Source organism: Crinia signifera, chromosome 8, assembly GCF_055691185.1.
Source record: "Crinia signifera chromosome 8, ASM5569118v1, whole genome shotgun sequence".
NCBI lineage: Eukaryota > Metazoa > Chordata > Amphibia > Anura > Myobatrachidae > Crinia > Crinia signifera.
The window spans coordinates 69406376-69423503 of NC_139224.1; the positions used below are offsets into that span (position 1 = coordinate 69406376).

At 43.6% G+C, this 17128-nt stretch overlaps 1 protein-coding gene across 1 annotated transcript in view; it reads left to right on the plus strand.

Moving 5' to 3' along the window:
* Positions 1 to 10900, plus strand: part of CEBPG (CCAAT enhancer binding protein gamma) — a 34551-nt gene extending 23651 nt beyond the window's left edge. Inside the window, exon 3 of the mRNA XM_083156647.1 lies at positions 9815 to 10900. Coding sequence (XP_083012773.1) covers positions 9815 to 10274 — 460 coding nt within the window. The 3' untranslated portion in view covers positions 10275 to 10900. The remainder of the gene's footprint in view (positions 1 to 9814) is intronic.
* The last annotated feature ends 6228 nt before the right edge of the window (positions 10901 to 17128 follow it).

A 17128-nucleotide genomic window follows, 5' to 3' on the forward strand; every position in this document is an offset into this window, starting at 1 on the left:
ACACCTGATATGTAGTTTTATATTCTCGTTGGCAGATTGCTCTGCCTCCTGAACTCTGATCCCCTAGTCCCCAGTACCAGTTGGTAGGTGGGATTCTCTAGTTTTTACTTCCATTAAAATCTAAGACATCTATGTCCGGGAACTGGAGATATCTGCAGTCAAGCAATCTGTCCTCCCACCAGAAAATTATGAATAATAAGCCCACTCCACTATACACCCCTCCTCTGCGTATTAAACATCCTCTATCACCCTGGAAGTTATATGTCAGGGCCCCTTCATTCAGCCCGATGCCCCCTTCTCCCATCCCATCTCCCACCATCTGTGCAGTAAAGGGGTAATTAGTGGAAATTACTGATCCAGGCCCTACATGATGAGCGGTTGATATAATACCCCCTACCATCCGCGGGACATCAAAGCTTCCCCCACCCCTATGGCTGGAGGATCGGTAGGGGCCCCAATACATTGCTATGCCCAGGGGTCTACACTGCTGTTGACGCCCCTGTATGTATATATATATATATGTATGTATATGTATGTGTATAATATATATATATATATATATGTGTGTGTGTGTGTTTGTTTGTGTGTGTGTGTATATATATATATATATATATATATATATAGAGAGAGAGAGAGAGAGAGAGAGAGAGAGAGAGAGAGATACCCAGCGCAAGTCAGTCCAACACAGTCCTTATACCAGGTCCATAAAACAATTCCCAATGTGTGAAGCTCCAACAATAGGATCCAACCACGAATCCAAGGTAGTAATTGGAATGAGTACACTTTAAATCCTTTAACGAGGACCCATTGGAGGGCAAGTCTGGTGGGCGTGGCTACTATCGATGCAGACGGCTGACGTCCCTTGGTCCTGTGATAGCGTATCCGGCTCTGTCCTGACTGCGGCGGGTGGACGAACCCCGCTGGGCTGATCACCCTGCGTGCTTCCGAGATCTGGTTGACTCCGCTGTGCCGGTGACAAGCGCCGCTTTGTGGCGATTTTCCCCTTGTTTTATCCCCATGTATGTCAGTTTCAATTATTAGTAAAATATCAGTAAAATTACTATCTTTTACATTTTTTCTGACTGTGCGCTTTATCTATTTTCTCTCTCTCTCTCTCTCTCTCTCTCTCTCTCTATCTATCTATCTATCTATATATATATATATATATATATATATATATATATATATATAATTATTATTATTAATAAACATTTGGTCTATCTATAATACTTTAACTGACCCGGCATATACTGGGTCACCTAAGTGTCCATCTCCGTGCTTTGCTTTGCCCCTGTGTGTATTGTGTGAAATGTGAGTTTTGAGACAGGAAGAAATAGAGTAGGTTGTGCAGAGAATGGTAGGGTGGGGGGTTGATTAACTGGAAGATAATCTTACTAGCGGCTGTTTACTGTGTGTAATGAAGTTGAAGGAAGACTGTGCTAACATTAATGATCTGCCACTGAAATTTAATTATGTGGTTCAAAGAAAGGAATTGTAACTGGTATATTCGTTCAGGCCATTGGGGACCACTGTATTTAACTCAAAAATCCACTTGCTTTCTTTTTTGAGAAGTTCTTGCGTGAGGTTGCCCCCTCTTATGCCTAATCGAACCTGCTCGAGGCCAAAAGCTTTGAGATCTCTTGGATTTCCCTCTTGGTTAGCGAGAAAGTGACGGGCCACTGAGGTAAGTTTTCTGAATTTGGTGATCTCCGTTTTGGCATTTCTTATATTACCAATGTGTTCCAGTAATCTGTTTTTCAGGGCCCTGGTGGTCATGCCCACATATTTTAATCCACATGGGCAAGTTAAACAGTAAATTACTCCCATTGTATTACAACTGATGAATTGTTGAATGGTATATGTTTTACCGTATCTGTTTGTAATCTTTTCGATTTTTTGGATGAAAGGACATGCCTTGCAATTCCTGCATGCAAAAGTGCCTTTCAATCGAGGTTTATTTCTGGGATTTCCTATGCAATTGCTTTGGACCAGAGTATCCCTGAGGTTTCTAGATCTTCTCCAGCTGAATGCTGGTTTTTCTGGTAGTAATTTTTGTAGATCACTGTCATTTTTTAAAATATGCCAATGGTTGCCAATAATGTATTGGAGTTGTTTCCACTCCTTGCAGTATTTTGTGACATACCTCAGAGTTGATGTTTTATTGCCGGGTTTGTTTTTCCTAGGGAAGATGAGGTCCTATCTGTTTGTTTGGAGGGCAATGGATCTAGCCCTTTTGACTGCTCTTCTGCTGTATCCCCTCTCCATCAGGCGTGTCATGAGTTCATTGCTTTTGATATTGAACGTGTCCCTGTTGGAGCAGTTTCTCCTCAATCTTAGGAATTCCCCTCTCGGGAGATTTTTAACTGTGGGGGGGAAATGTGAACTGTCCCTGTGGAGGAGGCTATTGGTGGCCGTCTCTTTGCGATAAAGTTCCGTTTGGATATAATCATCGGTGCCACGGAAGATACGGAGATCCAAAAAGGTTGCTTCAGATTGGCTGATGTTATATGTGAGTTTTAAGTTGAGGTTATTTTTATTCAATGTAGAAATAAACTCCAAAAGATCTGTTTTTGATCCATGCCAAATCATGAGGATATCATCGATATACCTCAGCCAGGCAGTTATCTGGCTGCTATATCTTTTGTTGGTCTCCGAGAAGACAGACTCTCTCTCCCACCATCCGAGGAACAGGTTGGCATACGTAGGTGCACATGCCGCACCCATCGCTGTCCCTCGGACCTGGAGAAAGAATCTGTCATTGAAGGTGAAGTAGTTCTTCTTCAAAATCAACTCCAGGAGTGTGAGGAGGAGTTCATTGAAATCGCTGTCCCCTTCGGACGTCAGGAAATACTTGATAGCTGCCAGGCCCTGGTCATGGTGGATGCTAGTGTACAATGACTCCACATCCAGGGTCACTAAGTACTGGTCTTTGTCTAGCATCACATCATTCAGGCGTCTAAGTACGTCACTGGTATCTTGTACATATGATGTGAGTGACAGTACGTGATGTCTTAGATGGTGGTCACAAAAGATGCTCGCCTGTTCCGAGAGGCCTCCTATCCCCGAAACGATAGGTCTTCCCGGTGGTCTTTCCAGGTTCTTGTGAACCTTGGGCAACATATAAAAGGTGGGTGCTTTTGGGTGTTCCACATTGAGAAAGGTATGTTCACTCTTGGTTATTATACCATTTTTGAATGCCTGTTCAATGATCCTATTGTAGCTTATCCTATAATTGTCAGTAGGAGTAAATACAAGTTGCTGATAGCAGGATTTGTCCAGGAGTTGCCGTAGAGCTTCTGTTAAGTAAGAGGTCTTTTGGCCAGAGCACGAGGTTGCCGCCCTTGTCAGCCTGTTTGATTACATCATCCCAATTCCTTATATCTGCCAGGGCTTCTCTTTCTTCTTGTGAAAGGTTGGGGCTAATATTATGTGTTGGCCTGGTGATATTGTGTATTTAAAAGGATGTGCAGAGATTCTGTTACATTCCCTTCTTGTAAAGTTCCAGATAAGAAAGTGACTATGTCAAAGAGGTTTGCAAATATGTACCCCATGCCTGAAGAGCATGTAAAGTTGTGGGAGAAAGTCCCGTTAGTGGACGCTCCTATGGCTAGATTGTCTAAAGCCACAGCCTTGCCGGTCCAGGGTGGGGCAGCTTTCAAGGACCCCATAGACAAAAAAGTGGAAGGATGCCTTAAGGCAGTTTTTGAAGGAGTGGGCTATACACTCTGCCCCATTATTGCTTCAGCTTGGGTAGCCAAAGCAATGATTAAGTGGGCTGAGGCTTTGGGAGATCAGCTGTGGCCTGATCCTGATTCTCTTAGCAGAAAAGCTCAGATGTGCAGCAGAGTACATTTCTGAGGCTGGGGAAGAAGGTGCAAAGATGGAGTCTAAGGTATCCGCCACGTCTGTGTCTGCAAGGCACTATATAGGCTCTGGCTTAAGGCCTGGGAAGCAGACAGTAAATCAAATAAATCCCTAGAGTCTTTGGCCTTTAAAGGGGTGCTGCTTTTTGGTTCCGTACTGGAGTCCACCATAAAGCAAGCCACAGGGGGAAAGCGTACATTTCTCCCTACTACGGCAACAGCTTCAGGTTCAAAATTTGGAGTTTTTAAACCTGCTTTTCGCTCATCCTTTCGGGGTGGAGCATCCAGCAAAGATCAGGTGGGAAGAGGTAGATTCCCAGCCAGTAAAGGGAAATCTTCCGAATCTAGATTTGAGCCTTTGGTAAGAAGCAGGTGTCTAAAGGAGAGGATAAGTCCTCTGCATGACGTGGTGGAGGCCTCAGAGTGGGGGGTCGCCTCCTGCAGTTTCGGTACAAGTGGAATATTCCAACCTCAGACCCTTGGGTTCTTTCGATTGTCTCAAAGGGCTACCTGATAAATCTCAGCGGTGGTCCTCCACGGAGATTTCTCCCAACTCCTTTGCCAAGGGAAGCCAGTTCACATACTGCCCTATTGGGGGCGGCATTGGCTCTCAGGGAAAAGGGGGTTGTGGTCCCGGTTCCTCAGGAGGAATGCAAGAAAGGTTTTTATTCAATTATTTTCTTGGTTCCCAAACCAGATGGGTCGGTCAGACCTATACTAAATTTAAAGTCTTTAAATCTGCATCTTTGGGTGGATCATTTCTGCATGGAGTGCTTGGCAGCATAGAGCCAGGGGAATATTTGGCATCTGTAGATATTCAGGATGCTTATCTGCATATACCTATAAGCAAAGAACATTAATCCTTACTAGGGGAGACTCATTTACAATTCCAGGCTCTACCCTTTGGTCTGGCAACAACACCAAGGGTATTCACAAAGGTGATGGCTCTCAAGGCAGCGGCACTCAGGATGAGAGGGATAGTGATTATTCCCAACTTAGACGATCTGCTATTCAAACTCCAGGAACACCTAGCAGTGGCATCACGGTTCTTGCAGGACATGGGATGGGTGTTAAATCTTCCCAAGTCCCATTTGATTCCCACGCAGAGATTGCTGTTTCTGGGGGTAATTCTGGACACTCACTTGCACCAAGTATTTCTACCAGAGTCCAAAGCAAGGGACATCCGTCAGCTGGTGTTGATGATACTACAGACATCAAATCCTACGGTTTGGCTGGGGGTGCAACTTCTCGGCAATGGTGGTGACTTTTGAGATGCTCCAGTTTGCCAGGTTTCATTCCAGAACATTTCAATGTAACATCCTTTCCTGTTGGTCAGGGAATGCGAAAATCATGAAACAAGAGAGATTACTTCTATCCCAGGAGACAAAGAAGTCCTTAGTCTGGTGGATGGACGTAGAGATGTTGCAGCTGGGGCGGTCACTCCGGTCTTGCGACTGGGGGGGTGATAATGACCGACGCCAGTCTCAGGGGTTGGGGGGGCAGTTGCCCTTCACCTATGGTTGCAGGGCCTGTGGTCCACACAGGAATCCAGACTCTCAATCGATATATTGGAGCTTTGAGCGGTTTCTAAGACTCTTCAACAGGCGGAGGATTGTCTGAAGTGCCTCCCGATCAGGGTACAGTTGGACAACGCCACGGCGGTGGCTTACCTGAGTCATCAGGGCGGGACTCGCAGCAAGATGGCAATGCAGGAAATCTCACGGATTTTCAGTTGGGCAGAAATCAACATTCCTGTTCTGTCTGCTGTGTTTATTCCAGGGATCCGGGATAGAGGCAGATTTCCTCAGCAGAGAGGACCTGCTCAAGGGGGAATGGTCATTACATCTGGAAGTATTTTAGGAGATTGTGAGTCGCTGGGGGCTCCCAGAAGTGGATTTAATGGCATCCAGGAACAACTGTCAGGTTCCAAAATTGTGTTCCCGGACCAGGGACCCAGCCGCTTGGGCGCTGGATGCCATGACTGTTCCGTGGCACTTTCACCTGGTCGACGTTTTCCCCAGTTCCCAATGATACCGCGGGTGCTGAGAAGGGTGAAGTCGCAACAAGTGCACACCATTCTGATTGCACCAGACTGGCCCAAGAGATCATGGTATTCGGACATTCTGAGATTATCAACGGACTCTTGGCCCCTTCCTCTGCAACAGGACCTTCTAAGACCAGGGCCATTTCTGCACCTGGACCTACCTCGGTTCAATTTGACGGCCTGGCTTATGAGACCTCCTTACTGAACAAAAAAGGATTATCTGATGCAGTTATTCAAACTATGCGCTCGTAAGCCGGTGTCTGCTGCAAATTATCACTGAGTCTGGAAAATTTACATCAGGTGGTGTGAGCGTCAGAAGGTGCAGACCTCCAGGTTCAAGGTGTCCAGATTGTTAGATTTCCTTCAGGATGGTTTCTCAACAAGTTTGGGATTATAGCATTTTTACCTGAGGTTCAAACTCTTTTGCAGGGTGTTACCAGGTTAAAACCTCCATATAGGCAGCCGGTTGTGCCTTGGGATTTATCGTTGGTTCTGTCGGTATTGCAGAACCCTCCTTTTGAGCCGTTAAGGTCGGCTGACCTAAAATATGTTTCTTGGAAATTGACTTTTTTGTTAGCTATTGCTTCGGCTAGACGTGTTTCGGAGTTACCGGGATGATCGAAAGAGAAAAGGGGATTTTTTAAGAACTTACCGTTCAAACCCCTTTCTCTGAGTCCATCCCGGTGACACAGCGATCCCTCCCTTACGCTCAGTAAGTCATACCGTTCATGTGTGTCATGTTATTGTTATATGATTGTGCATATAAGATGTCGGGTATTGTACTGAGTTGTGTATCCTAGTGTGCTTTAGAAGTTGAACTGAAGCATGATGGGATGCAGAAGGGAGGAGCCTGCGTCCAGAAGAATTTCAGCATAGGTGCCTTGGCTCCTGCGGACCCTCCTACATCCCAAGGTTAGCTGTGTTACCGGGATGGATCCAGTTGAGGTTCGCTGTGCACTCTGCTCTGAGGAACCAGCTGATTGGTCTGAGTTCTCCTGGACTTTTTTTCCTTGTAAAATAAGTCTATCCGGAAATTGATTTTAGAATATATATGCAATCATTGCATCAGGACTAAATACCTTTTAAGGAGTTACTTCTCACATACTGAGTCAGAATAAATCCATCAGGATTATTACACTATTATTCTTGGTTAAGCTATCTACGGAAATTTGCCCCTGAGGCAGTGTTCCCTCTAAGCTGTGCGCGTGTGCACGCGCACACAACTCGACGACCTTGCGCACAGACATTACAACAGAGCGCACAAAGCAGCAGTGGTCACTTTTTGCAGTTGTGGACTCAATTAATGTCTGTTTCATCCATTAACTACATTGTGTGCTGTGTTTTGAATGTTTAATATCATTTTGAAGTAAAGTTAACATAAATGCTGTACGTAATTTTCCAGTTGAAAATTGACGCACAAAATTTTTAATTTCCTTCCAAAGTTGCACAGCCAAAATCTTTTGCCGCACACAGCCTTCGTAAAATTAGAGGGAACATTGCCCTGAGGAAGTCGTTTTAACGACGAAACGCGTTGGGTTTTCCATATATTGACTGAATTGAATTCATGACTCTACACAGATGAAAAAAATGTTTTATTGTCTTTTACCATTGTATTACATTTTTGTACAACTACATAGTTGTTGTCATTATACAGTTGCTGTCATTGGACATCTGGTGGTGGTACTTTAAACAAGGGGCGCACTTTGTTTTTTCCTTTTGCTATCTTTCCCTATTCCCCCACTAACAGGGGGGACTTTCAAGGTCGCTGCCTACCCATAATTTCTAGCGCATTGAAGGGGTATTTTCTCTTGAGATATATATATATATATATATATATATACTTGCAGGGGTGAGAGCGGCACTCGGAGCAAAGGAAGACTACTTGCAATGCACTTAAGTGCATTGCAAGTAGTCTTCTTTTGCTGTGAGTGCCGCTCTCACCCCTGCAAGTATCTACCATTTGTGCAGGCACCCAGCTGTAACTACGCAGCATATTGCCGTGGAGTGTGCCGGTCTCTGGGACATATGATAACTTTGAGGAATCCGCACACCTTGCAGAGGTTATGTCGGGTGCCAGTTCCACACAGCAATATAAGAAAACTTTATATCCAAAGATACATAGAGGACAGCACTCCTTGATTTTTAAAGTCCAGTATGGCACAATTTATTTTCATCCATAAATTTGAGCATCAGACTTATATGCAAATTTATGGATGAAAATAAATTGTGCCATACTGGACTTTAAAAATCAAGGAGTGCTGTCCTCTATGTATCTTTGGATATAAAGTTTTCTTATATTATATATATATATATATATATATATATATATATATATATATATATATATATATATATATATATATATATATATATATATCTGGAAAGACCGCACTCTCACCCAACAAAGCAACACTTGGGGTGCCCGGCAAAGGTGCATGCAAATGCATGTACCCAACAAATAGTCCAGGATCCACACTTAGTGTGGAAGCAGAGCACTCTCCAAAATCACAAATCAGCCTTGTGATTTATATAAAAAGATGATTTAATCCAATAGGTGCAGTAAGGCAATATACTTAAGAGTATGTATGCTCCGACGTTTCGGTCCCAACATGGACCTTTATCAAGGAGCGTTTTGCATCAAACGTTGACTGAATGCGAGTTTGATGCAAAACGCTCCTTGATAAAGGTCCATGTTGGGACCGAAACGTCGGAGCATACATACTCTTAAGTATATTGCCTTACTGCACCTATTGGATTAAATCATCTTTTTATATAAATCACAAGGCTGATTTGTGATTTTGGAGAGTGCTCTGCTTCCACACTAAGTGTGGATCCTGGACTATATATATATATATATATAATTGAAATAATTGCCACTCCTATAATTCAATGCAGCTGCCGTGGTGCCCTCCCAAGGGTAGTAATACAAACAGTTGCTCTCTGGTATGGTGTGTATAAAATCCAGTTACACCGTCAAGGAACAAGGCAGCACTCTCCTGTCTTCGGTATATTACAATGCAGGTATAAAAATAGTGCTGCCAACATCGCGTGGGATTTTTTTTTCAAGTCTCCATGTGAATAAGAGCTTCACCCGTCCCTAAAGGCACCGGAGCAGATATTTAGGGATGGGTGAGTGCCTCTGATGGACTGTTTGTGTATGTACATACACTCCACTGGCAAATTAATCTATTTTGGGGAATTATAACATACTGCATACTGTAATATATACAGTATATTGTGTATATGATTATTTTTTTTGGTACTTATGTAGTATCTGGGCTGCCGATTTCTAAATCGGGTCGGATCGGGAGATCGCATCGCATCGCATGCGACCATGCGATTCGATGCGATGCGATGCGATGCGATGACCCGATTTTTCCATAGGAATCAATGTTAAAATGGACTGAGTCCATTTTAACATGGAATTCAATGGGAAAAATGGGTCCTTTTCATACCCCTACTATCCAAGTGGGCATGGAGTTGGATATAAACCTGTGGCGAGCGTAGCGAGCCACCGAGCCCGAAGCGTGGCGAGCGAAGCGAGCCCCGCGAGGGGACGAATACCGTCCCCTCGCGGGGCTCGCTTCGCTCGCCACGCTTCGGGCTCGGTGGCTCGCTACGCTCGCCACAGGTTTATATCCAACTCCATGCCCACTTGGATAGTAGGGGTATGAAAAGGACCCATTTTTCCATAGGAATCATTTTAACATTGATTCCTATGGAAAAATCGGGTCATCGCATCCGATATCGCATCCGATATCGGATGCGATGCGATGCGATATCGCATCGCATCGCATCTGATTGTATGCCTTAACTTAAGGCATACAATCAAAAAATCGGCAGCCCAGATACTACATAAGTACCTTTTTTTTTAAATAAACACTTGTTTTTTTTTATATCCCTGCAGCTCATCGACCAAGCTTTTCCCATTGAATGAAAGTCAGTACAGTTCATCCAAAATGAATCTCTCCCCATCTACTACATCTGACAGCCTAAGTGATGCCCATTTGGGTAGTCCAGCCACTCCTCAACTTGTACCAGAAGGTGGTGGTAAAGCTACTCCACCTAGTAAAAACACCAAAAAGTCACAGAGAATGGATCGTAGCAGTGACGAGTATCGTCTACGCAGAGAACGCAACAACATGGCTGTTAAGAAGAGCCGTTTAAAGAGCAAACAGAAAGCTCAAGACACACTGCAAAGAGTTAATCAGTTGAAAGAGGAAAATGAAAGGTTGGAGGCTAAAATCAAGTTACTCACCAAAGAGTTAAGTGTGCTGAAGGACCTTTTCCTAGAACATGCACACAACCTGGCAGACAATGTGCAACCTGACATCTCCACATCAGGGCAGGAGAGTGGTGGACCATAATGGCTTAGACATTTTATCTATTGATACAATTTAAAGACTGTTTTTTTTTATAGATTTGCTTGCAAATTGTTTGAATCATGGAGGATGAATAGAAAAGTGCTGACAATAACTGTTTTTTTTTTTTTTTGGGGGGGGGGGGGGGTTTCAGGTTTAAATTGAAAAGTTCTGCAGACTGATATTAATATCTCTGATCCATGCATTAAAATCTACAGTGACATGCTATTATGAAGTGCCAGATTTGCGAATTTTCCATACTGATCTAAATCAACTTGAAAATTAACATTTCTGTAAGAAGTATACTATTGAAATGTTATTTATATTAATCACATCTTGTTAGTGGAGAGTTTGTTTAATACACAGAATACAAGATGTATACATTGTGTATGGTGAAATTCATCCATATTCTATATTTGGTGTCTGGTTGCTGCTAAACAAGGAATTTGTCTGCTTTGATCAGATATGCAGCTTAGGGTACATTTATTTGATCTTTTTCTGCCTCAAAAATATGAAGCAAAATATGGACATATCTGTCCAATTTAAAAAAAAAAACAGTTTGTGTGCTGTGAAAAATGTTAAGGGAGTTCAATTAAATGGTATCACCTAATATATCCAGTTACTGAGCAATATCATATGAGTTATCTATTTATACATTGTCTCACTTTGGCCATTCTGTGCCCTCATTATCATGCTAAAAGTGTACAGAAAGCTAGATCACGTGCACTTGGAGAGGTCATCTCCAAACACTGGCAGAACAGGCAGACTGGTCTGCTCATGGGTGTAGTCTGAAAGAGGTCTAGCCACCAATAAGTGGGGTCCAACCTGTGAATGGTGTGGCATCGGTTGGTACCATGTTCAAAAAGGTATGCAGCCATTAGATCTACAGTGTCTAGGTTGACATTCAAAAGGTCGACAACTATTGGTCTACAGTCAAAAGGTTGACATGGTCAAAAGGTCAACATGGGTTTTTAATTTTTGCTTTTTCAGCCGATATGTGTCGACAGGTGGTACCATCCACTACTGTGTGGTGTTAGAATATAATAGTGTGCCGAGCGCAATGCGGCACCTTGCCCAAAGCATGGAAAGCTTAGTGAGTCAATCAAGGGGACGTTGTACATTTAAATAAACACCAAAAAAAAACATGTTGACCTTGTAACTGTTGGACTTTTGAGACATATTGGAGCATATTTACAGACTGGATCTAAGATGCATCTGAGAGAAATCATATATTCTATTAATATGGGTAAGTGCATATAGTGGAAGATTGTTGTCCCCAGCACTAGTAAATCGGTGTGGTTGTCGGTTTGTTAATACTCTCTTGGCGCTAATTGGTGACTTCTTTGTGAATTAGGCATATATTAATTTGTGTGCATTGTGAATATACATAATTCTCTTAATCGCCCAGACATTAAGCAGATGAAACCAAAGTAATAGTTTATTTTTCACCACACAAAGAAATAGGGAATACACAGGTACACAAGGAAAGTTTTGCACAGAAACTTTAGGAAGATAGTAGTGCAGACAGGGACAGTCTGTAGAGGATTTAGGCCCTTATTCAGAATCGTGCGGTACGGCCCGCGTGCGGCCGTACCGCCGATGTTTTTTGTCTGCACATGCGCAGAGGTCATTCTGCGCATGTGCAGCCCCCTTCGCCGCAGACGGATTTCGTCCGCCGCAAAGGGGGCGGATAGGGGCGTGAGGGGCTTCAGCCCCTCATTTCCCTATGTGTACGCCCCGCGTTTCATGGGCGTTCCCATGCAAACGCGGGGCGTATGCATGGTAATGAGGGCATGACGCCCTCATTACCATGACATGGGGGCGGAAAGCTGACGTCGCCGGATGTCAGCTTTCAGCCCCCTTACAAGCTCCCACACGGACGATTGTCCGTGTGGTCTGAGCTTGCGGGAGCTGCCGCGGCGTGCGGGCCTGCCTTCGATGGTCGTCGACCATCGAAGGCAGGGGGCAGCTCCCACCATGGTGGAGGCGTAGCCTCCACCATTTTTGAGCGGATCGCCAGCCGTCCGTGTATGGACGGCCGTGGCGATCCGTCTGGTGGGCGGCCCTTGGTTTGTGCGGTCGGAGCCCCGTGTGCGGCTCTGACCGCACCAACCAGAATAAGGGCCTTAGTTCCACAAAAATCCCACACAGAAATGAAAGACAAATTCCACACAGGAAAAAAAGACTGAAGAAAACTATCACTGAATCCAAACAGGAATGGTCGAAGTCTACACAGGACTTGCTGATGTGTAAGTTCACTCAGGATACAATAGGAGTTCCACACAAGAAGAAATAGCTTGTACACACTGGAATTATTTTGTAGAAGTTCACACAGGACTGGTCATGCATTCCAGGTACCTTCACAGATTGTGTCACTCCTTTGCCATAGTCCATTAATAACATGAAAATCTGACCTGGGCAACAGTCTTCAATACCTACCAAATTCTCTTTGCACAGTTTCCTGATTTGTGGGGTCCCTTAAATATCTTTCCCACAGCTTTTGACCACCTGCTGGGTGTAACACTGAACTGTCTTAAACTGGGTACACACTAAACAATAGTGATATTGTCAGTCTTTTCCCTTGGACTCCTTGGCAAAAAATGTAGTACGTATTCACTGAACGATATCACTAACAGTATCATTCAGTGATGTCATCCTGTCATCCTCCTAACAGTGTTTTTGATGACATAATCAAAATTAAGCTGCATGTACAGACAACAGAAGACCTTGTTAACGACCCAGCTTTAGAGTCCAGCAAGGAACAAAGGGGAGAAAATAGAAGGAACAATGACATGGTAATTGATTTTAAGTTGTGAGTGCCCCCTGCAGAGGAAAAATTTAACTTTCAGATGGAGCCGCACTTATCCAACCCCCTGGTGCACCATTCCCCGAGAATGGGATGCACGTGTATGAGACGCTTGCGTGCCCAATTCGTGGCAATGGGACATACGTGTGTGTGTGAGATGCTCACGTGTCCCGATCTCGTCAAAGAGCATGCCAAGATGGAACGCTCTGGCGCACCGGCGGGTTGAATAAGCACCGCTCCATCTGTATATGGTGAATTTTTGGTGAGATGCTACATCTCCCTTGTGGTATCTTTGGTGTCCAGATCCAGAAGACGTCTAGATACAGTACAACAGGCATATCAATCATATGTTGCAAGTATCTAAAACATCAACTCATATATAGAATGGCATGTCTCTATAATATCACAGCACTACCAGGTCACAACAAACCTGTTTTTGCTTGAGAGTAATTAGAGGATAAAATATACAGGCTAATCCAATAGTTTTAGTCCTGTAAATAAATACACATAAGGAATAGTGCTAATTCGCTAGAACAGTGGTAGCCAACCAGTGATTCTTGAGCCACATGTGGTTCTTTCTTACTTATGATCTTCCACCACGGTCAGCCTGCCCCCTCTAATAGGCACGCAGCTGTTCAGAAGAGGCTTCACTATTTGGGAGGAGCATGATCCTCTCTGCTCCATGTGCAAGGTGATATCATGTTGTCACATTGCATGATAAGAGGCAGAGCTCAAGGAATCCACATGGAGAATGCGGTCATAAATGCAGTCTCAAGGTGAGAACTGTGTGGTGGGGGGATTCTGCCTACAGAGTTGGGAGGCTGGAATAACACATGAAGTAGCTGTAGGTCAGGGGTGGCCAAACCGGTCCTTGAGATTTACCAACGGTCCACATTTTCCAGATTACCTAGCTGGTGCACAGCTGTAGCTATTACTGACTGTCACATGTTCAAACATGCTGCATTCATTCCTAGTATAGATCCACACGTTGAAAAACATGAACTGTTGGTAGATCTTGAGGAAAAGGTTGTATTACAGGCATGTCCAAACTATGGCCCTCCAGCTGTTGTGAAACTACACATCCCAACATGCCTTGCCATAGATTTAGCATTCCCTAATAGCAAAACTGTGGCAAGGCATGATGGGACTTGTAGTTTCATAACAGCTGGAGGACCACAGTTTGGAAATGCCCGGTGTATTATGTGATTCTGTCTTTTTCAATGTATCGTGGGAGTTATTCCCGCCATGATGACTGCTGGGTAATATTAGCTTCAAGTCCATTCACCACTCACTTAACGGATGATTTTTCCAGTGCGTGTGGTCTGTGCATAACACAGAACCTACTCTGTCAGTGCAATAGAATCAGGCTGATCGAGGCCAGAACTGACGTCACAGATTATTCCTGAAAGTGCTTGGCCACAAGCAGGGCAGGTGCAGTGTTGGGTGGGCCCCAGAGATATCAGTGTTCCGGGCTCCAAGATTTCTGTTGCTGACCCCTGGGCACACCTGCATTTTCCCTGACACTCTCAGCAAATGGCCTGGTGACACCCAGAAATGCCAGCTTCCTTTCAATCAATGCTGGATTTTTGACTGAATTGCTATGATCCATATGCGCACACAGTTGTTCGATAATCGGCCACTGTGCAAATTCGCACAGCAGAGATCAGGTCTGAATAACCCCCTTTCTGTGGTTCTAGATTTCAAAAAGTATTTATGTGGATCTGGCTCTTTCAGTCTATTTTATGTTGATCTGATTTGTCTTAGATACAAGCAAATAATTAGAAAGAATGGACATAAGTGGAATATATGTTGTAGATTTAGTATAAGTTAAGCACATGTACAGCACACATCAGAATACTGTAGCTGTTGTTTTGCTTATGTCTTTTAATTAATTAAGAATTGCTCCTTTGATGGAGGAGCACAGTTGTGGCCATCTCTGCATCTGCATTATTTTCAGCAAGGTTTTTTAATACAGTGATTGAAAAGAACAGGGCCCAAAACTTTAACCCTGTGATACATAACTCTTAACCTTTCCCACCTGTTTATATTACTCTAAATCTAGCATTCTTTAGTGGTTCACAATCTCAACCCTGAAGTTTTCAGCTGGTCAGAATATGAGGATTTTTACCTGCGGAAGCAAGTGGGATAAGTACTGACCCAACAACATAGATTTATGCTGCTCACACACTGACCAATGTATAGGCCATTCAATTGAATGGCCAATACTGTATATTGCTGGTCCATCAGCCAGTGTGTATCAGCGATATGTCTGTAAATTACATTGTTGGAAGACATATCACTTCAGCTGTGCAACACAGCCAATGCTTGATAAAGGTGCTCATACATGTTGCGATTATCGGATGCACTTTGAATTTTTTAGTTCAAAACGCATTGTATACAGTTCTAATTGCACCTTGTTTATGTTGTGCCTGCGATGCAATGCGCGTCCCCGCGGTACAATATTGTATAAGAAAAATAGTATGTGCAGCAAGTCACTTTTGTAGTACGATATGCGAAGCGATGCGGTGACTATATACTAAAAAAAAAAGGTTAAAATCGCATTGGATCACACCATACAAAATACACATTGCATTGCATACAAGTGACAAAATTGCATAGCACCATTGTAAAGTACACAATGCATAGCACACTACAATCGCAACGTGTATGGGCACCTTAAAGATGTATTGGTGCATCATGCTGTGTGTAGGGTGATCAGCTGACCACTCATTCTCCCGCACCAGGAGCCAGCAGTGATTGGTAGCTCAACTGGTTGAGCACATGTAAACGCACCCACCCAGTTGTGACATCAGTCATGACTGATCAAGCAGTGTGTATGAAAAACATGCTGCTTATCCATATATATGTGTATATATATATATATATATATATATACTAGGGTGGGATGGCGGCACTCGTAGGACTCGGTACAAGAATGAATCAAAACCAGGCTGTTGTGGTGTCCAACGTTTCAGTCGTGATGACTTTTATCAAGAACAGATCACATGGCCTGGTTATGATTCATTCTTGGACCGAGTCCTATGAGTGCCGCCATCCCACCATGGTTTATGTTTGCATGCAAGGTATTTTTATACCCAGGAAGGCATCGGGGCAAGTAATCACAAGCAACAGTGCGAAGTGCCGGCCTTGTCTTTCATATATATATATATATCCAATCAATCCGGCACTCTTATCCTCGTGGACTGTTAGTAAATTGCAATCGTGCCTTCGGTGAAACCCAGTTGGTTCTTTATAATAGAAGAAAATAGAAGAAATACGGCGGCACTCGTCAGTCTTCATAAGTGAGGTAAGTTTATTGTCCAACATGTTTCGGGAGACATGCTCCCGTCGTCAAGGATAATCAGACTGAACAAACTGAAAAAATTTATTCATACCCAGGTCCCACCTCCACCAATCACATGTGATCGCCTAATTGGATACCTGCCCCACCTGTGGTATGCTCATGGCTGAACACCCCCACCAGGAGAGATTGGCAGCCAATGTCGGCAAAAACACTATTATAAAAACTCAGATACCAAAAAACATATAACATAATGTGATACGGTACTTATGTATTATCTGGGCTCCCATGTTAAATGCATCCTTTTTTCATACCCCTACTATCCAACTACGCATGAAGTTGATTTTATATAGTGTGGCGAGCGCAGCGAGCCACCGTGCCCAAAGCGTGGCGAGCGTAGCGAGCCCCGCGAGGGGACGCGGTCTCATAAGAAAAACGGGAGCCCAGATAATACATAAGTACCTGTGATACTACATATAACATAACATCATCCTAAATAGTACAATAGTACAAAATCAGTGTAAATTAATGTTAAGGTTAGTTGCATGCTGTCACATCAATGGACCGTATATAAGAGCGAGAATTTTTTATGCCAAGTATTGGATGGTTTCAATAGATGAAGCAAAATGATTTGAAATAGTGTCAGTGTACATCACAAAAAACAATGCATCCCTAACTTTTCATTCAAACCCTTAGGGGCCATTGCATCCAACTTTAAAATCCATCTAGTTTTACATCTAAGAAGCTGTTTAC